At 40.3% G+C, this 25,190-nt stretch overlaps 1 protein-coding gene across 13 annotated transcripts in view; it reads left to right on the top strand.

Annotated features, from left to right (window-relative positions):
* adgrb1a (adhesion G protein-coupled receptor B1a) overlaps positions 1-25,190 on the top strand; it is a 175,834-nt gene that overhangs the window by 42,818 nt on the left and 107,826 nt on the right. For all 13 annotated transcript variants that reach the window (XM_055013313.1, XM_055013312.1, XM_055013317.1 and 10 more), the window contains exon 2: positions 14,861-15,823. In XM_055013313.1, the coding sequence (XP_054869288.1) occupies positions 15,088-15,823 (736 nt within the window). In that variant the 5' untranslated portion in view covers positions 14,861-15,087. The remainder of the gene's footprint in view (positions 1-14,860; positions 15,824-25,190) is intronic.

The raw sequence follows: 25,190 nt of genomic DNA, 5'->3' as shown, positions 1-25,190 counted from the left end.
CTTGACATAACTTAAACTGAGACTTAAATTGGGGCTTGTTATTTTTTGCTAAATTTCTGGCCTTGGCAGAGGCAAATGATGCCCCTATTCTTAAATCCCCCTAATAAGCTCTGATTGGCCAGCGAATAACCGCAAGACTCCCACTTTACACACAGTATATCAGTAGGTCATAGGTACAATGGTTAGTGACACACGATGAGAACTGTTATTAAAAGTAAACTGCTGGCTGTGGCAGGCTTAATATAATGGACTGTGGGAGCAGACTGTTTAGAAAAACAGATGTGTGCAGAGCTGTAATACAAATCAATCCTAACAAATTTTTAAAATATTATTTCAACCTCCCTTGTGGTTTCATATTTTTAATATGAGAAAAAGGAATACAGAAACTGTCTTTAATCCATCTGATGCAAGCACTGTGAATTCACATTGTGTAGACTTTCAAAGGTTTATGGAAAATGTATTTTACAGCTTGATGGAACAGAGCTGAAATGACATTTGAAAGCAGTCAGTTGCATATGATGTTCTCTTTCAGTTTTAATCCCCTTCCCTTTGTGCAAACACATAGCTTTTCTGATTAAGTCATTTTCATCTGAATGTGATCTGGCTTGATTTGATTTGCTATCCAGAGCAATTGCCTTTCATATTAATGCGATTACGTTGTAGAACAAAGCGGCCATTATGGAGAGACTTATGGCAGTAGTTGAAAAAAGGACCATCACATTGCCATCAGTAACATCCCTACTGAGAGATATGGGTATTAGGAGGGAGAGATAACACACACACACACACACACACACACACACACACACACAGAGTCACATGCATCATGACTCTAATCTTGCTTTGCTTTTTCTCCTGGCTGTGGGCAGAGCACTGCTGCGACTGCAGCCACGAGTGTTAGAAGTGAGAATCCAGCAAAGCCGAGGTTCTGTTTGTCATTATCAGCCTATTAATGTGTTTGTAAAACCACTTGTGCTGTTTGCTCTGCATGTGACAAGGCTGTCATCTGGGGTTACACATGTCAGAAACTCTCATCTCTGTGAAATCCAATTAAGCTTGTATTTAACTCTGAATCTCCTTCCACCCTACCATAGCATGTTTTGTGTGGAACAGTTATTGTCTAATGGATCTTCTTTCATTTCACATTCAAGGACAAACAGAGCAGCATTCAGCGCTTACAATGCACACATTATGTAGCGTACATCTAATAATATACATGTTGAGTTACACTCATGGTGCTTTAATGACTTAAGTGTTACCATGCTGTAAACAATACTGCTGTCTGTTTGCTGTCTGTACTCTGCACTGTGGGCTTTAACTGATGCACACTGACAGTATCACAATGTTTCTGCTCCACTAGCAGCCCGGCATGAGGCTAACAGTGTCAGTTTGTCATTTGGTCTGTCTGTCCAACACTTTGGTCTGGAGCAAGATATCTTGACAACACAACAGACTGCTGACCAGGTTTCCATCAGCTTTACTGTGGATATTCATGACTCCCTGCTGCGATGTTGCACCTTTTTCAGGCTAATAGGCAGATTAGCCAATAATTTAATGCAGATCATTCTATTTTTCCAAGATGAGCCTTTCTAATTTTTGAAACCCAGTTTTGAGTACCAAATTCTCATAAAAATCCTCTGGTCTTTAGTGCCATTAATTGCATTTCTTTCTTCAAAAAGTATCTGCAGTACTTCACCCTTTGCTTAGCTTGCATGTGCAACACATTAATGTTACCGCAGTTTGCTAATACACATTGTAGGAATGTGCGTAAATTGTAGTATTTGTTCATGTGTATTCTTACACGGGAACCTTACATGAGAACTAAACAAAGCATTGCTCAGCGGTACCAGTAGGGGTCAAAGCCACCTTAATCCTTTGAGTTTTTTTTTTTTTTTTTTTTAGTTTTTGGAGTTTTCTTCCACCACAAAACCTCCTCCCAAAAAATAAGTCATTCACAGCTGCACAACTGTGTGACAAAAATGGATAACCGTGGCTACTAACAATGAGAGACATTTACATACAATTAGTGAAAATACATTTAGTCATTCTTTGTCCCCGTAATCAAGCAGTGTGAGATAGAGAGTAAAAACTAATATGAGAAAAATGACCGAGTGAAACAGAAATTGTTTTTTTTTTCTAAACTGCAAAATTGCCATATTGATGGAACAGCAAGGAAGTATAACACATGCTGCATCCATTTTTTAGCCATAGCACTGCTAGGAATTTGAATGTGCAACATTTGGCAACAGTCTGGTCCCACTGCAGGGACCTCCAGGGTGGGAAGGGTTAAATGTTTTTAAATTCTTAGTTCCTTCCAATAGCTTTGTATCATTGGGTAAAAAAAAAAAAAAAAAAAACCCTTATTAACATTATTTAACAATGACATTCAGTGAAATTTATTGTAAATGAAATTGTTGTCAAGTGTCTAGCATTTCCTCCAAAAGCTGTAGTTGTGTAATCGTGACATCACCTGTGAAAGAGCTTCTACCCTATCATCTGACAATTTAAAGCCGTTTGAATATAGTTGCAGATGGGTTATTGCTTCCTTAATGCAAGGGAAGACAGGTTGCACTGCAGGTTTTTAGACTGTGAAGTAAATTCCTCTGACATATCGTTGATATGATCTCAACCATGCTGCATGGCTGTAAAGATGGCTCAGGCAAAGATATATCTTTGACATAGAAGAGAATATTCATTTAGAATTGTACGTCTTTTTTTTAGTACAATCCAATATGGCTTCTGACTTTATTCTAAGTCTGTCCTCATCAATTAAACATATCCTACTTTCACTGTAAGACGTCCTGTTGAGCTCTGTGGGAGTTGTAATGAAACGTGTATTTAAATAATGGTGAGCAAGTTTGAATATGTGTGTGTATGTGTGTGGTTGTGTGTGTGTCTGTGAAATGTCTTCCCTCTGCTTATTAGAAAGGCTTTGACATTTACCACAGTAAACACATTCATCAGCAGAGACAGATGATTATCTGTTTAATTTTGGAGCCTTGCAAGACGTGGCAGCGTTTGTTGTTGCAGTCATCAGGGTGCAGCTGTACAGAAACAGCAGCAGTTTGCTGAGACAAGACCTTGCCCTGTTTCCCCCAGCTTGCTCTTACATGAACCTCACTAGCTCAGTTCAACCCATGTATCTATCTCTGTATTCTAGAAGTGGAGGAAAGAGTGCAGTACTGAGTAGTTTAAAAGACTTATCATGTTAAACTAATTTGTTATGCAGGATTTACTAATTCCTGATAATTGGACAAACCTTGCAAGGATAGTACAAAGAGAGTATCAAACACTGTTACTGAATACTGTGCTACTGAAGCTTCAACACAAGTAGCACAGTTAGTTATTTACTGGCAAAGCTTAAAAGGTCTTTTTCATAACAGATACAGTATAACATATGGACTATATCATTACCACCCCAAACCATAAAATTTGCACAGACATTCTTGCACTGCACATCTTTGCACTTTTAAACTTTATTTTTATTTTTATTTTTTCTGTTAAAAATTTTGCCACCCTTGTATATATTGTAAATAAAACTGCTGTAACAATGTAAATTTCCCCTGGAGTGGGGAGAAATAAAGAACTTTATCTTATCTTTATCTTATCTTATAGGTGGAATCAATGGCAGTAACAGTGGCTCAGTTTCATTAGGTATCCCACTAAGCTATTCCAGTCAGCCAGCATGCACACTATCAGGAGCTCCTCGATGTTAAATAGAGCTGCCATGAACATTATTAAATACATCTGTTCTTTTCCTGCCATAAGTCTTGTCCAAGTAACTGGAGTAACAAGTGTCTGTTGTTGTGAATCCAAGCTGAGTAAAGGAATTTCATGAAAGGGCAAAATACAAACTTTGCAACTGTACAGGCGGTGAGTAGCCGATTCTCAAAAGATGCATTTGGAGTTGACTATCTCTTAAAGGCCAGTATGGCACAAGCAAACAATTTTCTTTTCTTATTATCATGCACACATCTACACTTCTGCAACACAGCATTATGCTTCAAAGTCTTACTTCAATTTAGAATCAAATTACAGTGCTTTGTCTCGTATTGAAACGCCATCAATTTTGTAAAAGTTAGCGGTATAACAGTTATTTTCTAGCTTTTATTTCTTTTCAATATGATATAATTTTACTGTCTCCTGGCAATTGCATTCCCATTCAAGTTGCACATGTTTTTCCATTTAGATTTATGTGCAAGAGAGTAAATGGCTGGATAACATGAATGACCTCTACATTTATGAGGAGTGAAGAGATGGTTGGGGTGGATGGAGGGTGTACAAAGCATGCATTTGTCAGACAGAAAAAGCACTTTGATTGAAACTAAAGGAAGATGGTGGTTCTGGTGAAGTGTATATGCTCTCTAACCTTGACCAAGTGCTGACAGTGTCTAAACAGAACCAGTCACAAGCTGAATAACGCTGTTAAAAGGATTTATGGATTTATTTATTTTTTTTAGTTTTAAATTTTACAGTGAATCTTAGATGTTAGCATCAATAACGCTTTGAATGTTCTAAAATGAAAACTGCATGGTGTGATGAGATAAAAACTGACGATATGATGGTGTGATTTGTATTTACTGTCTTTTTTTTTGTAAATCATTATCGTCCTTTAAAAATACAAATTGCAAGAACTTATTGCTTTAAGCCAATAGGGAACTGCTGTATTTTCATGATGTAGTTTAGCAAACGTTTCAGCAGATTTGCTTGCAAAAGTGGTCTCTGGTATAATCATATGAAAATATGGAAATTTAGTTTAATTGTTAAACAGCTGCACTCACAGTGAGATTAGTAAGAAGAGCAGTTCATGAGCAATGGTACCGGTTAGTGAACAGTGAAGCAGTGAATTAAGAAGCTTTATGACTGCCTAAATTTCTCAAGGTTGGCAGAGACAACAGAAATTGGCATTACTGTCTAAATAAACTGCATCTGTATGGTATCATCTGCTCTACTTTCTTCATTTCCAGGCTGATAACATTCAGCTGAGGAATATGATGTATGTCATCTGTTACTTTATAATGTTAAGGTTACATTTCATTTTGTGAGCTTCATTTTAACCCAGCTTCTGGGCCACAACAAAAAGTGGAGACTGGCATTAGAGTTTCTAAAAAAAAACCAAAAAAAAAAAAACAAGGGTTTTAGTTAAATGAATAAATATCCAAAATGAACCTTGAGCTATACAGTGCAATGAATAAGAGGCCACAACAGAATTGTGAGCTCTGACTACAACAGAGTAGTGACAGCTGTAGCCTTTTTCAGGCGTGGACCATTCATGCTTTCCACATATGTGTGCTCAGGCCAATGAGTGGACAGCACATGTGCATGTCGCTCTGTTCACACCACGATTGGTATGTCAGCCTATGATGCAGGTGGTTGCATTTTCTGCAGTCTGACTTACAAGATGTAAGATGCGTGTATAAGCCATCACTCACTTTAGCTGGCATTCTTCCCCATTCGCTGTCTGCATGTTAAGGTTGTCTTCACTACGGGAAACAACAACAACAACAACCTCTGGGCAACAACATCCACACAGAAAATTTCTAATTTTGCCAAGGATTTTGACTGTGTGGTGGGGCGGCTCTGCTGGGTGTTTTCAGTGGATTATCCCTTTTGATCATCCTGCTCGTCTCCTTGCTGCAAATGTTCTACCAAAACTATTTCTGCCTGTCACTATTTTTAGTGAACAGCCCCACCTATGATGGCTGTGATTGGCTTAAAGAAATACAAGCCCAAGCTTTTTTTCCCCAGTAGGAGAATGATAGTGTGGTCCAGCCAGACTATTATGGTCTGCAAATTAGGCAAAGCGAGATTACATTTCCCCTCATATCAAACACAGAAAAACACAGTTAGCAGTTGGTCATGTGATTGTTGTAAAAAGTGGTGATTTACTTGAGCATCTCTGATTTTAAATAAAAAACGTCAGCTCACCTTCTATCAGCTTAAACTTTCCATCATTCCTGTCTTTTCCATTTCTTGTTTTGTGCTTCTGATTGCTCAGCAGAACTTTGCATTCATGGACTGAATAATATTCATGTTCCATATGCACCACTAAAGAGGACTTTTAATCTATGTTCCTGCCAATTTATTTTGCATGTGAAAGAATTTGATGGCACGGAGGAGCAATTTTACACATTTGTGCTTCAGAGAAGAGTAAATCTGTCTGTGTCTCACGACCCTGTGGCTTTTTGCCTTGTAGTTTATGTGGCAGTGTGGCAGCAGGTTGCTGTGTTATTCTGCTAATCAGCCTGTAATCCCTGTGCTGCTGATGTGAAGAGTGATGCTCTGTGCGACTCTATCATTTTCTCATCAGCACTCTCTTTGTCTCTGTCTCTATCTGTCTCTCCTGTGATATCTCTGTGTAAGGGACTGTTGCTTCCATGTGATTGAACCATTGTTCTGACTCTCTCACAGAGCCACTCTGCTGGGCATGTTTGCACAGATTCATGCTCCTAGGTTGCAGGCTAATGCAACACCTTTGTTCTTTTAATTGCTTGTTGTTCCAGCCACAGGCTGAAAGGAAGAAATAATTCTACTCTATAGAATACTAACATTTGTACCCACTGAATAACTTCTCTCTCTTCATATGAATGTACCCTGCCAACTCTACATATGGACAGCACCTATACTACACATTGTGTGATCATCTTATGACTCCAATTTTGGCAAGTTTCTGTTTCATAAAAAGCCTTTGGTAATTCTTTCTGTACTTAGTAAACAAACAGGACACTCTCTTAGAAAATTAGCAGCTTCCAGATTGAACTAAATTATTTGGTGGGGGTAGGAGGCTGATGACAAAAATCACCTCAGAGAGCTGAGACAACAGCCAGAGGCTGGAGGCAGTGTTTGGGAAATGTGCTGTTAATTTTTATTGGGGCCTGACATACTGAGTTTTTAAGGATAATACTGATATTAATATTTAAGAGCTTAAATTAGATATTGGTAAAACAAACTAAAAGTTAGATCAGGATACATTAAGGTTGCATTTAGCAATGTGTTAAGGCCAATGGGGGCAGCCTGATGAGCTACAAACCTGACATCACTTTGAGTAGGTAAAGCTTGAGCCAAACATACTCCAACAAACAGATTAAACTCTAAATGAAATGATGTGTCCAGTCATGTGATATCTGTCCACTGGTCAATCCCCTTTAGCTCTGTTTTTGGTGTTCATGAAACAAAAAATATTGTGTCTCTTTAGCTGCTATAAATGCTGTACTGTGTTGGATTTCTAACTGTGTCTGTACTATTTGGTGCTAAGCTGGTAGTGTTCAATAAGTTTTTAGCAATTTATTTATTCACTTTTTGGTTGTTGTTAGGACCAGCTGCTGCCCATATCAATTTGAAAGGTGATGATATGTCATTGTTCACAACCTTTTTTCCACTTCCCCCAACAATAATCAAATAGCTGCAAGGTTTAAAGGCACGGGCATTTACCAGGCAGTGAAGATGAAGTTGCATTAACCCCTGGATGCCTGAATTTATGTACAATTAAATTTAAAAAGAAAACAACATTTTTGTGTGTTTTTGCTTTCCAGATGATGCTAAAATAAGTGGAGATTGTTAATTTGTCTATTACACATAGAACAGATATGTGATAATAATAACAGATATATATGATAATTAGGTCCCACTCTGACCGGTCCTACCAGAAACCAGTGCTTGCAAAAGGTTCCGAGGTACATATTGAATATGCACAAACCGGCATTGGGGGAATGGATACACTATCTCAGCTGCAGTCTGAATGAAAGTGGTATGTTGCAAATTCCCGACAATAGGGGTCAAGGGGTTAAAGGAAGCGTGCAGTCTATACTTTTTGGAACTCGACTCACTCTAGGAAATAAAAGTAAGTATATCTCAGTGTCTGCTTTCCCAGTTGTGATCATTCCTGCCTTAATATATCTCTGGCACATTTTCCAGTTTTATGACTGTGCCATGCTGAATCACTGAAGTACATCTTTAATTATCAGCCATCTCAGGAACACTGAGAAAGAATGAGCTGAACCACCATTTACTGAACCACTCTCCAATGAATCACTATTAATTATTATTTCTACTGGCAAAATCACCAGAAAAAAGGGGAATGCTATAATCATGCTTAGTGTTGGGCCTTGTGTGTATTTTAATGTTTCTGATTCTGTTTCTGCTTATTTCACTCTTGTTCTTCATGAGTCTTTGTCCTACTACATCTGGTTGCATTTAGCAGTAACCAAGCCAGCATGATTTTCTGGCTGTTCTGACCCACAGTCCTCTGCACTTCTGTACAGTGGATGTCACATACGTACATCGCAGTGTCTTGATCGAGTAACAAGCTTGAGCTGTGAAGTGTGCACTGACAGGCGATAACACACTGCAGACTGCCATGGATATCTGAGCAAGATTATCAAAGCTTAAGATACGATATTGTGACAAACAGTATGGATGGAAAATTGGATGCAAACTGCATACAACTTAATGTACTAGAATAGCTGTAGCATGGACTGAAAGGAATAAATTACCATTTGAAATGCAGGGGCAGACTAGATGGTTTGTTGTCTGAAGTCAGTCTTTTGAAGTATGCGAGAAGTACCAGTGTATTGCTGCAGTCACAGGAAAGTGTTTGCTACAAGTGATAGTAACGCTGCTTTAGTCAACCATAATGTACTTTGATACCCAGCATAGTAACAAAGTCTGTGTGTTATGTCTGCTGTCACAGAAGAGAAATAACAAGCTGCTGTTCAGGTATACTATTTCTGTGTCTCCGTCATTCTTCACATACAAAACTCTACTTACCACAGATGTATGTAAGCAGCAGACACACAGAGGAATTCAGAAAGGAAGTCCCATTCTTGTAAAGCATTTTGCAGCATTTGCTAAATGGATTCACCTGCCGATCAAGCAATTCAGCAGCAGCTTAGTAGGTTAACAGAGAATAATATTAGACTCATGATTTATTGAGACAAATGTGTCAGGAGAGGGGAAGACACACAGCTATTCATATCACATGACTAATGGCACAGATAGATAGTGGTAGATATATGGTAGCTGTTCACTGTTAAAATAGCATGAGTGAAAGTTGTTTTGAAACCAAATGAGCAGGGCTATGGCTGTGGCTCGGTGGTTAGCACTGTCACTTTGCAGCTAGAAGATCCTGGTTCACGTCTCGGTCTGGACCTGGGATCTTTCTGCATGGAGTTTGCATGTTCTCCCTGTCCATGTGTGGGTTTTCTCCAGGTTCTCCAGCTTCCTCCCACAGTCCAAAAATATGTTGAGGTTAGTTGGTGATTCTAGATTGTCTGTAGGTGTGAATGTGAGTGTGATTGTTTGTCTCTATATGTAGTCCTGTTATAGGCTGTTACCTGTCCAGGTGTCCCCTGCCTTCACCCTCAGTCAGCTGGATAGACTCCAACCTCCCATGACCCTAATAAGGATTGGATGATGGAACCAATGAGCAGAATCAAAATTGAAGTCCTAACTTTGGAACTGGTTCCTGATACCCTACCCTAATCATGCACAAATTATGTATTCCATTCTCAGTAACCTTGCTGAAGTTCTTGGCATTAGAAAAGCCCCAAATCACTGGCACTTAGTGTTATTCTCTGAGCTCGGAAGACTCAACAATCCGCTGTCCCTCATAGCCTTGAAGATATCATAATACAACACATAATAGTAGAGATTCAAACAGTTGTATTGATTAATTGACATGGCACTGAGTTTAATCCTCTGGTTTCATTCCACAGACTGCCAATGTGCTGCTCTGACTCAGATCTCTTCTTTCACTGGCACATCTTATTCTCCTCCACTGCAGAATAGATGAAAGTGTGTTAATAGCCGCTCTGTATCTGTTAGCTTCTCAAACACAAAGATCGATAGAGGACAGTGTGTGTGTGTGTGTGTGTGTGTGTGTGTGTGTGTGTGCGTGCGTGCGTGTGTGTGTGTGTGTGTGTGTGTGTGTGTGTGTGTGTGTGTGTGTGTGTGTGTGTGTGTGTGTGTGTGTTTCAGGGTTGGAGGCTGGCGGTGGGGGTATGGTGGGGAGTCTTGACATGGACAGGAAGCTCCAGTAGAGCGCTGCATGTTGGGTGATCAGACTCCCTCAGAGCAGGTATGAAGAAGGAGGAGGTAAAGATATGGTGTGTGCTGGGTGAATGGGGGGGTCTGAAGATAGAAGAGGCGGAGCTGTCAATAAAGGGTAGCTCTTTATCCTCTGTTAAAGCTCTGTTCGTTTCATTACTGTCAGGTTTGTCAGGTGAAAGAGGCCCAGATACTTTTCCTTGGCTGCTTTTTTGGTATGAGGTGAAGCTAGAGAGCTGCCAGGCTGAGGCAGGATGAACTAGGGTGAAATAGGATGAGACATGAGGCAGGCCAAGACAAAATGAGACAGCATGAATCCCTGTACCAGAAGAAAAGCCTTTTGGTGGTAAGTGATATCAGATATTGTGACTTTGCCATAGCATAGGGTTTTGAGAATTGACACCTGTGAATTAAATGTTGAAGTTTTTCCAGTCTCACAAAGATGCTGCTTCGTTGTTGTAAAGGATGCTTTATGCTCCCTTGGAACTGCTTGTCAAATGGCTAGATAGCACCTTCTGATAAGGGGGCGGGGTCTCTGTGCTGACCATTTCTGTGAGTTTTTGAAACCAGCATTCTGACATTGACACCAACTATATGACAGACAACTACAGCCTTGAATACCAAGTCAATGAAAAGGAACATTCTTGTGTACATCGGATTTTCTACAGATTGCCTGGAAACCTTGTCATATAAAGACCATGAGACTTTGACTCTTGCCAGATCTGCAATATACAAGCCAGTTACCAAGCCAGGAACCTCAGATATCTGCTTGTGCTCTGGAATTCACCTGTAATGAACATGGCAGGAAGTTCCAGACCTATATTAGACTGATTAGTCATTCAAGGTAATGAAGTACCATGAACAAATGGGCTGCTATTTTCACTGATAGACACATCATCACAAGCGATTCCAAAGCCCAACAGTGGTGTGAACGTGTCCATGTATACCAACACTTAATGTGGTCATGTAGGCAGACATCCATGTCTGCTTATGCCCTAGTTTTGGTTCAGACTTTGTGATGTATCAGGCCCACTCTGCTGCAGTCTAGTTTTTGTAAAATTGGGATCAATTTTACAAAGTGAATTTACAAGCACTACTCACATGCAGGTCGTTAGTAGGATTACATAAATGATTCATCACTTCCAAACTGCAGTCACTGCATAACAAGCCAAAAATTGTGAGCAAATGGTTAAAAAGCATAGTGTGTCATGAGTTGGAATCCTTTTAGAATTGCACTTTCATTACAGAGCTGTAGAAAAGCAGAAATTAGCATTATGTTGTTTTTGAAGGATGTTGCAGAAATTATAAACAGTTGCATTTCTTTCAGGATTATGGGGTTCTGGCACTTTGAGTCTTCCTATTGTTTAGGTTTTGTGTTTTTTTTTGTAATTCATTTTATATCCTGTCATGTTGGTAGAAACTGTCATTCTAAGTGGCAAAGTCTTTAGGTTTCTGTAAGCTTAGGTTACGTTTTCTGCTTTACAAGAAGTGAAGACTAATGGTTGATATGCACAGCATTTAGAAAACTTGATGCAAAATCATTTATGCCTTGGAATATATTGTGAAATACACTTTTTGGCCAAAAGAAACCTGGATTTAACTAAGTAAATAGGTAAGAGCCATCCATTGGATAACTACTGTAGTGATGAATATGTTTCAGCTGCAACAACTTCTTTAACTCTAGCTGATGCAGTGAGGAGCTTCTCATTTCTGAAACAACCATGTTGGAAGACATATCCTGTGGTCATGGAAAGGATGTTAATCTGTCTCAGAAGGGTCAAATTATTGTCCTGCATCAAGCAAAGAAAACAACTAATGACATTTCTGAAACTACTACCGTCCAACGCATTATTAAAACCTGAAGGATAGTGGAGAACCATCATCTTAGAGGAACAAACGTGATCGGTCATGTGGTCTGATGAGTCCACATTTACCCTGTTCCAGAGTGACGGGGGCATCAGGGTAAGAAGAGAGGCAGATGAAAAATGAATGTAACTCTGGTCAGAAATAAATGCTGTGACATTGCAGAAGCTTATCAAAACGATGCCACAGCGAATGAGTGCCGTACTGAAAGCTAAAGGCAGTCCAACAAAATATAAGAGTGTGCTACTTTTTTTTTTTTTTTTGGCTGGGCAGTGTATATGTACCTTTCACAACAACTGAACTCAAAAGACTGGAGTATTTTTTTTCTAAATATAAAACATAAATGTCTATTTATTTACTACTGCGATTTGAGATCTGTGAGGTTCCTAAGCTATTTGAAGTGGCATCCTTAATTAACTTTTTTTTTAAATTAAAGGGGAAAAAAAGCTCTTGTTGACAAGGCCAGATGTACACGTTGATTAAAGTTTGCTTAATTAAGTTTGCTTGGAGAAGAAACTTCATTCTGTAGAGACGATGAAGTGTACTTTCTGGATTTTCAGTTTAGATTGTGTTTTATTGTCTCTGACGACTTATCTTTATTGGTTTGTAACAACTTGTCTTTAATGCCATATTCCCCCCTCCGTTCTCCCCAACACACACACAAGCTCACAGATCATTTTTATTGAACAGGAGGAGGCTTCCTTAGCTACACTGCACAAAAGGGCTGTCAGGTTATTTCCATATTATTTCTGTATCATAAACCTGAATAGGGATCTCATGTGGCCTGTTGTCAAGTTATTTCCACAATTGCTTTGTTGTCATTTGAATTTGAGGTCTGGGGAAATAAGTTTTTAGAGCTTTTTCAGCCTGAGGAACTGGCTTGCATCTCATCCTAACAAGATGTTTAACATGCAAAGAAGAAACGGACATCATTGTAAAATATTCATCCATTTCTTCTCAAAAATGTTACATTTGTGCTTTATGTCATCTGAAAAAAAAAAGTTTTTTCTAGGACCGTTATGTTTAATTTGTAAATTGTGTAAAACAAACCAAAAAATAGTAATTGTTGTATTTATCACAAGTACAATCTACATCATTTGATTAAGGTATCATTTTGTCTTCAGTAATTTCAAGTAAACATTATTTGTGTTGTCTCCAAATTTCTGTGACACCAAATCTGGTCAATCTTGATCTGCTTGCCTTTGTTGCCTAACACACTAATACCGATATCATCCAAAGCTAAAAATATAATCTAGATTTATTACAGCCAAACACATCTCGATGCTCTGAGAGACAGAGCAAACCTCCTCAAATCTTTTCATTGCTCACTCCTCCTTCTCGCCCCCTCTCTCTGCAGCCTCAAAACATTTCTGCTTTTTCCACGCTCACAATTTGTGTTCATGCTCTGATTACACGTCAGTCAAATGTTATGTTGTACACTGAGACACAAACATTAGATCTGATAGTGAGAAAACTTTTTTTCATGAAATTATGGACTATATTTCTGACTTTGAGCTCCACCTTATTTGAGGAATAGCAATATTTAAGGTTGTAGACTTTGTTACATCTGCCTCTCTTCTCCTATGAAATTTGTGACAGAGTCTCTATAGTTTCTGTTTGTTTTTCCACTCTCTTTTGCTACTCTGCTGGACAGAAATCATAAAGGAGGTTGATTTCAAACGTGGCCACTAAAAACAGCAGTTACGACTAGAAATGAGATGACGAGTGAGACTGATGTAAAACAAATAAATTGTAAAACAACAACAAAAAGCAGCATTGTTGTCGTGTTTATGGGTTGTGACCACTTTCATTTTGAAAGATAAAATACACAACTCTAGGGGTGACCCGATAACTGAATGGTTAGGGCATCTACCACACAGATGAAAATGCCTTCAAGTCCTTGGTCTAAATCCTGACTGGCCCAGAGCTTTACTGTATGTGATTTCTCTTCTCTCTTTTCCCAAATTTATGGTCTCTCTCCACTGGCTGCACAATAAAAAAAATAAAAACATATAATCATGCTGATTAGTAAAGGGTAACTTCACATAAATGCATGGTAACTGAATATTGCCACCCAGTGTATTTACAAATTATCTACCACATACTTCTATCAATTTAGCTTGTGTTATGATGTATAAATAATGAAGCTCCTTCAGTTTACTTCTCACACTATTGTCTTCACTTTCATTCCAATTTGCACTCAACATTCTGCCTTTTGATTTTTCATACGACTGTTTCACCCATTTCTAGTCAATCGTTGTTAAAACAATATACATAAACAACATACAATTTTCACAGAAGGGCACAACCAGGAATGCCAATTTAATTTATGTTGTGTATTATTCTAAAACTGCTTTCTGAATATGGCATTTCAATGAAGCAGCATTGATTGAAACTACTTAAAACAGCAAATCTGAACAATGTAAAAGTGGAAGTAGGGCAAACATGAAACATTCTGCAGTCGCTGTTTGTATTTGTGTAATTAAAGTGAAACATTAGCTAGCTGGGCTGACTTTAATAAGCCACAATGAGGAGCACTGATCATGGCATTCCTGTCTGTGGCTAATCCCTAATAGTGAACTAATGAATGACTGCAGGTGTTGAATTTTTTTGTAATTAATAGTTTTATAATTGGACAAATTGATGTGCTGGAGATGAAATATGGGAGCAGACATTTGAGGAAAGCTGTTGTCTCTCAGGAGGAGGCAAATTTGAAAATGCGTAATGAATAAAAACCTAACTAAATCGCAGGCTCCCTTGTTCCATCTGGTTCTATTCAACACGCTGCTGTTCTCCAGAGCCCAAATCATAGCCGCCTTTCTCACTTTACAGCACAAGCAATAATAGCTGATGAGATTTCTCATTGTGGAGATAAATAGAATCAGTGTAATCCCATTCCACTGTCTGATCAGATACAAAGTCTAATTCATATCTTGTCTTTTCCATTTCACAGGTTCTTGTGAATCTCGGGGTCGACTGACACAGCCATGGGCCGATTGCTGGATCTTTGAGAGAAACCGTACTCCTCCTCCTCCTCCTCCTCCACATCCTCCACATCCTCTTCCTCTCCAACTCCTCTTTCTCTTCTTGTTTTTACCCAACAGAGTTGGAAGTTGACTCATCTAAAGCCAAAACCAGGCATCAATTGTGATATTGTTTCCTTCCCTTTATCTGCAGACCATGACAAGCATTGTTTTTCTGTTTCCCGGCCAAGCAAGGTGGCCACTCCCAGTGCTACTCTTGTATTTAGCCCCTCTTCTGCTGAGGAGGGATTGGTGCCATGCAGCCCCTTCTGGCCCAGAGTCAGATTCCTGCTCCACCTTAGTCCAGAGTCGCTTCTTTGGCTTCTTCTTGTCTTCATCAGTGTTCCCCAGTGTGCCTTGTTCCTGGACCCTACAGAACCCTGATCCACGGCGCTACACCATCTTCATCAAGATGACCAAACCTACAGAGGCCTGCATGCCATCACAGCTCCGCACATTCCAGTATGATTCCTTCCTGGAGACCACACGCACTTACCTGGGCATGGAAAGTTTTGATGAGGTTGTGAGGCTTTGCGATATCTCTGCCCCAGTGGCCTTTTTGGAGGCTGGGAAGCAGTTCCTACAAATCAGGAAGGGACCTCCTCGAGCAAGCATGGTCATCACTGACGGTGACGGGGAATTCAAAACAGAGTACCTTGTGGTGGGGAAGCGCAACCCCAGCATGGCAGCCTGTCAGATGCTGTGCCAGTGGCTGGAGGATTGTTTGGCTTCCAGTACGTCTAACAGGCCCTGTGGCATCATGCAGACTCCATGCTTGTGCTGGGATCCACCACCACAACTCAGCGAGGGGGATAGCTGTTATCACAATGGAGTTTACCTGGAAAACTGTTTACCCACTGTAAAAGAGAGCGGAAGAGATGTTGACATAAATGGTGAGTAGAAATGCTTTTTTCTTTAAAGTGATTTTTTTTGGCTTCTTATTTGGTGGGCGCAGTGAGAGATAGACAGACAACGGGGGAAGACATGCAGCAAAGGGCTGTTAGCAGGAAGTGAACCTGGGCCGCTGCATCAGGGACCAGGTCCTGTACATGGATCGCCCACTTAACCCATTGAGCTATACTTATTCCAGCTAAAAAAAGTTGACTCTTATAAAAAAGAACAAAAAGAAAACACCACTGTTCATACTTCAGCTGCACAGTGTTTCTAGAGCATTTAGATGCAAAGATGAACAATTATCTCTGCGTCTCTGTTAAACAAAACCTTGCTTTCAGGACAAAATAGATTTTTGTTTTACCTGACCTTGAAAGTTCAGTGTTGACATTAAGCATGCTCTTAGCAAAATAACAGAGAAATGGCATCTTCTGTAGCAATCAAGCCAGGGAAAATGCATACAGTTTGTGAAAAATGATGACAATTGTGTGACATTGACTCAAAAGCAAGTGGAGTGCTTTGGCTATAGAGGGGAGAAAAGAGGCACAGAAAGAGGCAAATGGATGGTTTAAGGTTTCATCTGATGGAAGTGAGCTCTGTGACCTTGCAAGGTTGGCACCATATTCTGTCCCACTGTGGTCTAGGAAGCGTCACTCGATCGGCCTCCGGGAAGCTTTTGGAAACAAAGGAGAATCAGGTGTTGATATTGGATAGCTGTGGGGATGCTCAGAGCAGAGCAGGGGGTGTGGGTGAAGTAAATAGAGACAAAAGAGGAAGATAGAGAGAAAGTCAGAAATGCAATGGGCTAAGGGCCTGTGGCTTGAAGTCTAATTGTCTGCTGCTAGGTCCCCTCCCTCTCCTTCAGAAGACAGGATGTGGCCTGACATCTCTATCCTGGCTTCGTCAGGACTATGGCCAGAGGGATGGAACATTTCTCAGCCCCCCTTTCTCCCCCTAACCTTTCCACCGTCTATCTCTCCCTCCCTCCTCTGCCTCTCTCAGTCGCTTCCCCTAATCAGCCCGTGGTCTTGTTCTCTCGGCCCTCCTCCTCCTTCTCCTCTGAGCCACCATCACTGCCTCCCCATCTTCCCTTCCCCAGGCTGCTAGTGGGCTGATACTGAGCCAGTCGTGGGAAGCCAACCAAGCAGAGAAGATGTTTCAGTGGGTATCTCCTGCCTTATCCTCCTCCAGTCTCCAGAGCAGCTAATATCCCCTCGCCACCCGAGCCTCCTCTTCGCTAGTTATCACACTTATGTAATCCCGCTTATGGTGCTCAACAGCGGGGTGTGGGCTGTTTGTGCCTTAAGGTGTGAAAAATAAAGAAGAAATATACCATCCACTGTTAGCTTATGTAGAGATAAAAAGAGAAGGACACATTATAGCTTTTCTTCCTCTGTGTGCTTCAACCCACTTGGGCAAAGCATCTCATGGTTGATAATTCCAGGTTCAGAGTGAAACTGTGGCTATGGTAGCCTGTAATGAGCGCAAATGGAAGAGGCAAGTAGTCTGTGAATATTTGGCTGGACGGGTGAGTGGATGGATTGAATTGGTGGATGAAGATAAAGAGAGGCTGGGGAGACATAATGGATTCTGTGTGGAAATAGGTCGGGGAGCCAGGCGGTTATGGCCCACTGTGCAGCAAAGAGAGGAACAGAGGGGTGATGGTTGTGAGTGATGAATGGAGGAAGGACAATAGATACAGAGATGAGAGAGAGAGTGGGAGAAGAGACTAAAAAAAGAGTAAAGAGCTGACAAGAACTGAAAGAAGGAGTTGTCTGAGGTGGACCAGGCTTGATGAGGATTGATGGTTGTTGTTTGGGTCAAGCAGTACGCAGCTGGAACTGTTTGGTCTCAGGACCTTTAGTAAGCAATGGGTTCATAGATTACAGTCTGTCTCCCAGCCTCCTTTTCTCCCTCTCTGCAGAGGGACAGCAGGTCCCACCCAACAGCAGATGGAGGGGTGAGAGTTGCTGTCAGTCCTTGAGTTCTGCTCATGTCTGGCTGATGAGGGCTAGGTGAGAAGTTTGCCTCCTTATCGACGGTTCAGGAGCTTTGACTTGTCCTCATATTGCTCTGTGTATAACTGCAAGAAAAGAGAGCATTATCTGGTTACTTTTGCCTCTGCAGCTGTTTTAATAAGAGGGTAGCAAAAACATTGATTCTTTTTAAATGGAAAATTTATATTATAATATATATATATGTATATATATATATATACATATATATGTGTGTATATATATATATGTGTGTGTGTATATATATATATATATATACACACCATATATATATATATATATATATATATATATATACCATATATATATATAAACCCATTATGTGTAATGTTTGTAAAGTGTTATTATGTGCCTCCTACAAGTAGCAAAGTAATCTGAGTGAAGCGTTGTTCCCTCATATTTAGCCTGGCATTAGGCGTGTGGCTGATTTTCAAATCAGGCACAGGTAGTCCAAATCATTCTTTCATATTGGACGCACATCACAATTTACATATAGTGCTAAGTTCCACTGCTCATTCAGGAAGTGGCTGTGTGAGGAAAAATGCCATGTATTTGCCTCAAAAACAATTATCTCCTAACCTGAATCATACCCTGTCAGTATCATAGATGGAAAGCAAGAACTGACATTTGAATTACAACAAACAAAAACAATCAAACAGTGGGACGTATGGTTTTTCAGAACTATCAGATACCAATATCGATATTCTTCTTTAGCAGTTGCTTTACATTCCATCTATTCCATCTATATCATTTCTACTGTGATACAGTGCGTGAGAGTGATGGCTAAGAGCAGCGTTTGTTATGGTGATGAAATATGGCATCCTGGAGATATTTCTCTTCTTGATTAGAACTATTTTTATAGGATCAATTCCTTTCAGATTTTTTGTGACTGTCTTTGCAGCTATCACTATTTTTCATGGATGTAGCTAGGAAGCAGCCTTGGAGGGTGATGTCTTCATTCATTGCCCTACCTGTTGATTTTGGATGGGTTCTACAAAAGATGTGGGCAGGAATTTATTACTTTCAAATAACGACACAGGCAAGAAGTAATGAACATTATGGTCAAATCCCGCTGAAACCAGTCCACTCAACTGTACTGAGGTTTCACTGAGACTGGCTTTTTTTGTTTCAAACAAAAATAAAAAATCACACTATCAGAATGATTTGAAGAATCCTGTAATCTTAAACTTTACACATGTAAGAGGCTTCTCACTGTAAGTGTCCTTTCATTCCCTATAGTTGGAAGGATAATGATGCATTGATCATCCATTCATCAGTATGAAGAAGTTTAGTCTTGAGGTAAATATAAACTAACACTGTGTAAAGGGAGGATGCCAGTATTTGTGCTTCTTTACTGATTCTGCTTCCACAGTGAGAAAGAGTCACACTTTGTGGATATGAGCTTTATGGTTAGATTAATATATTGACAGACAGGTAGATGAGGTCAGTGTTACCCTTGTAATTTCGATGTTGAAATCAGTTGTAGGCAAGTGAGCATGGTTGACCTCTGGCATGACAGATATGGTTCGGCTTGCTCATTCATTTTACTTTAGCAATAAGCAGACCTTCTGATTAAATTTAAGGGATGAAAGGATGCATTTAATGTGTTCTTCAGATTTTTATCATTGTAGCTTTGGTAAAGAGTCTCTATGTCCCTTAGGACATAAAGTAAATATCTTCTAATGTCTGGATCCATCACAGCAAATTTGCTTTGAGATGATTCAATTAATAAACTATGTCTGAAAAAGAAATCGTCATGCCTTAATTCTGTGAAGCTAATAAGCAGGAAGTCTATAGTCTACATGTTCAAAGTTCACTTTGTAAGCACAGTTCCTGCACTGTGTGAGAAATCTTTAACCTTTAAGATGAGAGGACTGGTGATTTCAAGGCTATTTTTGGAATGTTCTGACATTCAAATGGTCAAAGTTAAAGGTTTTGGGACAAAATGTTGACTGTTGGCAGCTTTGGTGCAGAAATATTGTTCAGGAGAATCTCTTTAAGTAGACCTCCAATGTGTAGCTGTGCATGTGTGTGAAAACAGCGTGATTTGTGTCACGATGTGTGGCATGTAGCAGGAAAGGATTCATTTGTTAGCCCTTAGTGGACAGCAGGGAAGGCAGTGAATGATTAAAGGACAGAACAGAGAGAAGTGAGGAGATGAGAAAGCACATGACTCAAGTTGAACAAGAGAGACACTACTGAGAAAATGTCAGAAGTGGCCAACAAAGTGAGCTGAACAAACAGAACTTACCCACAATGCCATGGGATCATCTGAGTCGTGACCTTAGTTGCACATCATACAGTCTCACTTTCAGCTTTGCAGTTATTTTCAAGTGTGAAATATTTAATAAAGCAGAAAAGATTGAAAAATAACCAAACAAGGACAATGTCACAGCCTGAAAGTCCTCTGCACCAAGGTAAAAGGAGAAAGCTCATTCACAAACGTTGTCAGCTCACTGCAGAATGTCTAGGTTTTAAAACAACTTTGCTGGGCCTGGCCTTTTGTGGAATGTTCCTTGCCTCATGACATGCGATGTATATGTCAGATGAACTAAAAACAATTCAGTTCAATTCATTTAAATTCTATTTATTTTGTGCAGATTAACAACATGTCATCTCACAGTGCCTAGTATAGTAAGGTACAGGCTCAGTGCATCCAGAGAGGTTCCCCAGCAGCCTAGGCCTACAGCAGCATAACTAGGGGCAGAACTAAGGAACATCGAAGAAGAAGTAGCTGTGTACATGCAGACTCCAACTGACCCCCTCAGGGTCCCCTGAGTCAGCCCTAACTAGGGATGGCCTGAATAGCAGTTTCTGAGCTCTGGATAGTCGGCCCCGATTAATGACGGATATCCGAATATTCGGTTCGGTTCGTAACGTCTGACACAAGGGGGTGTGGTGGGGGTGGGGCGGGTTGGTAGTGGTGAGAGAACGGAGGAATGAACCGAATATTCGGTTCGGTTCATAACATCCTAGGGGAGGGGGGGTTGGAGGGAGGACGAGCCGAATATTACCATCGGTTCATATCGTAACGTCCGACGGGGGGACGTCGGACAAATTGACGAGACGAATACCATACAACTAGGGGGTGGGGTGGGGGCGGGGGTGGTAGAATCCGAATATTCGGTTCTCAAAATAAATATTCAGATACCACCGTCATGACTGAATATTCGGATGTTCGGGTCCAGCCCTAGCCCTAACTGCAAGCTTTATCAAAAAGGAAGGTTTTAAGCCTGGTCTTAAAAATAGAGAGGGTGTCTTCCTCCAGAACCCAAACTGGGAGCTGGTTCCACAGGAGAGGAGCTGATAACTGAAGGCTCTGCCTCCCATTCTACTTTTAGAGATTCTAGGAACAACAAGTAAGCCTGCAGTCTGAGAGTGAAGAGTTCTGCTAGGATAATATGGTACTATCAGGTCTTTAAGATATGATGGAGATTGGTTGTTAAGAACTTTATATGTCAGAAGAAGGATTTTAAATTCTATTCTAGATTTCACAGGAAGCCAATGAAGAGAAACCAGTATAGGAGAAAACTCTTCTTAACTCCCATCAGTACTCTGGCTGCAGCGTTTTGGATCAACTGTAGGTGTTTCAGAGAGCTATTGGGACAACCTGATAGTAAGGAATGAGGGGGGTGGGGATAGCTGGAGGTGTTGGGGTGGGGAAACACCAGTTTATACATAGTTTTTTCAGGCTACATTTTCATTTTTAGATTTAACGCATCATGAAACACCAACAAGGCATTAGCCATTTAAAAGCTCCTGCAGATGTAAATTAAATAAATAAACAAAAAAAAAAAAAAAACACAACTTTCTTTTACCTGATTTGTATACTGGTATAACCATCACAGCATGTATTCTCCTGTAATCACTTGTGGGCAGAACAGTTCCTAAATCATTCATAAATTTTGTGAATAAACTCCTTCATACATTCTCAATAACTACTAGCTAATTTTATAATACATACAAAACAGGTTTCAGCAGTTAAATATAAGATTCTTTTTGTGAGTAATGTCCATAGTAATGTGCAAACATCTGTCACAGTATTCAATCAGAAAGCATTTGACATTATAGACAGACAAAGAATTTATGGAACATGGAATTTTAACTGATGAGCATCTTCATGCATTATCAGATACATCTGATCAGACATGGATCATCATTATAAAAACCAAGCTTGTCTTGATTGGCTTGTGTAGGTGCTCCCAATGGACCATATTTTGTGTTGTAATTCTTGTAGCAGGAAAAGTGTTGGGCTGTGTTATTTGAATCTATGCAACCATTGCCTCTAATCACCTCTAGTAGTAAGTATCTAGCAACAAATTAGCCCTTAAGAATAACTGGTTTGTTTGGGTTGAAAGAATGCAATTCAGAAAAAGCGGATATAGAAGAGTTGGAAGGAGCTGTCTGTGGTGTCTGTTTTGCTGATCGTTGTTGTCTGGAGACTGTTTGCTATAGTTACTGTTGCTTGAAGAAACAAAGATTATCTTGTGTAGTTTGCCTTTGAACTGCCAACTCACTAAACTGGGAATATTTTTTTTTCTTATTGTATTGGACCCCTGGGAATGTATCCTACATGATATAGTCAGTATTCTGTTTTCTTTCTGTTATTTCAGTTTCTCAAACCCCGATCGCTGGCTGAAACTAGAGTGTCACATTCATGGCAGTGACAGTGATGCAGCTGTCAACAAGCTATGAGTTGGCATGTGTGTGTTGTCCCTGTCAAAGACCACGGGGAGCTGTGTGTCATGGAGGCTCGAGACACCAGTAACAGCTAATATGTGTGTTTGTATTTTACCACTGACCCAATCAATCATCAGCTTCACATACAGCAATCAGCCACAACATTAAAATCACAGACAAGTGAAGTGAATAACATTGATCATCTTATTAAAATGCAATGATCTCCTGAAAAATATTGACTCCTGACATTCATGTTCATGTTGCTTTGACACGTACCACCTACCTAAACAATGTTGCAGAGCAAGTGTAGCACTCCACTCTCCCCAGATCACAATCTGATGTGAACACGCCTGATCCCCACAGGCCCTACCTTGAAACTTATAGGACCCAAAGGATCTGCTGCTATACACACATACACTGATGAGTTAAAACAGTAATATCCTCTTTGTCTAATATATAGTTGGCCTTTTGTGTGCCACCTGTTAAGGCACAGACTCTCCAAGATGTGTAAAGGTGTTCTGTGACACCAAGACCTTTAGGTCCCATAAGTTTTCGAGATGAAGCCGCCGTGAATCAGACTTCTCCCAGCAATCTGTGACAGATTCATAGTTTATCCCTCCTCAGAGACTATTGAAAGGTACTCACCACTGCCAACCAGGAACATTCAGAAATGTTGTTTGACCTAAAAGTCCACTGCTTCCAGCTGCCCATGTCTACCAGTCTACTCTGCATTGCCCTTACTATACTTGATACGCTAATCTACATACTGTTTGAATTTTGCTACCTGCTAAATATGTAGTATATTTAATGCCAGAGCTGTACACCATAGCAGTAAACTATGAATCAATCTCAATGTTTGCTTGTACTTTGTATGTATCATCTATCTTATCATACATGTATCAAATTGTGTTATATGTTCCTTGTTCCCCACCCCCTCTTCCCCATCCCTCCCCCTCTCCACCCCTCTACCTCTATCCCTCTACCTCTATCCCTCTACCTCTATCCCTCTACCTCTATCCCTCTATCTCCACCTCTCTCCCTCTCTACCCCTCTACCTCTACCCCTCCATTTCTTCCCCTCTACCTCCATCCCTCTATCTCTACCCCTCTCCCTCTCTACCTCTCTTTCTCTCTAGACCTCTACCTCTTCTGTCCCTCTCAACCCACCCGGCCAGCAGCAGATGGGTTCCCCCACATAAAGAGCCGGGTTCTGCTCAAGGTTTTTTCCCTGTTAAAAGGGTGTTTTTCTTCCCACTGTCTCCTTAGGGTTTGCTCTGGGGGTTCAGGCATATGGGTTCTGTAAAGCGTCTTGAGACAATTTGACTGTAATTGGCGATATATAAATAAAATTGAATTGAATTGAATTAAAAAAAAATGAAAACCCGCCCATTTCTCCCACATTCAACATGCCGATGACAGACGCTGACTGTTCACTTATTGTCAAATACAGCATGCAGCAAAACGGAAAGAGCAATTTATCGAAAATTGTATCATCTTGCATACTTTGCAGTATTTTTAAGATGAAATGCTGATTTTTCTACAGTTAAAAACAAACAGGTTACACAGACATTAATATTACAGAGCTCATACAATAGTAATAAACTGGCAATTGCATGTATAATTACTCTGTCAAGGAACGCAGATGAGTTATGTGACGATCAATGTAGGTTTGTTTATCTGTTACCAACATTACTCAAAAATGAACAAACAGATTTGGATGAAATTTTCAAGGAAGGTCAGAAATGACACAAGGACCACCTGATTACATTTTGGCAGTGATGCAGTTCATAGTCTGGATACACGGATTTGTTGAAGATTTCAGTATCATTGTAAGATAGGGGCATGGCGTCACTCTAACTACGACAACAAGTGAACACTACATCAGCTGCTTGCTGATGAACGCATGTTTGCGATCCTACTACAAATCCACCGCTGAGGACTTATCAGGACTTGACCGTCAGAAAGCATAGAAGGACTGAGCAGCCTTGGTGGAGTACTGCGCTCTCTGAGTGCTTTTCTTGTTTAAGAAGTGCTTATCAAAGATGATATTTTATATGTAGATTTTTGTAATTCTTATTTTATGTTGGTACAAGTGTACTGTCTTTATTAGAAATGGCAGAATTTTGTGAGACACATCCCTTCCACAACTTTGATCACAGCCTAATCAATGCTGTTTCGGATACTGATTTTGATGGACAGCTAAAGAAGTAATAAGGGGCTCGAGTTCCCCAAAAAGTGACAATATGTGGAAAGAAGTGAATAAATGATACTCCTAAACCGTCCTGACTTGCACTTTTTTTCACCAGTTGCTGGCAGCTGGCTGCAGCTGATGAAGATGAATGTGAGTGCTGTGTCTCTCCCTACAAGCCTCTGCATGGCTGGAGCACACTGTTGCTAAACTAAGGGATTTCCAATCTGCCTCCATAAGGAGCACTGAGGAATCCAAAAGCAAGGCTAATGCATTAGCTCCTCTTCACACTCATATGCGTGGATGCTCACGCGTCTGTGCGCACACATACACATTGTCTACCGTGCGCACAGACACACACAAACACACACACCTGGTGAAATGGCACATGCACTGGTGCTACCACACACTGGTCCTTTTTGACTGAGTGTGGGTGGCTGACTAAGAGAATAATGCTAAATCTGTGTGCCTGTGTGAGCAGAGTGAG

Source organism: Amphiprion ocellaris, chromosome 9, assembly GCF_022539595.1.
Source record: "Amphiprion ocellaris isolate individual 3 ecotype Okinawa chromosome 9, ASM2253959v1, whole genome shotgun sequence".
In the NCBI taxonomy this organism is placed as follows: domain Eukaryota; kingdom Metazoa; phylum Chordata; class Actinopteri; family Pomacentridae; genus Amphiprion; species Amphiprion ocellaris.
This window is presented reverse-complemented; position numbering and strand designations above follow the sequence as displayed.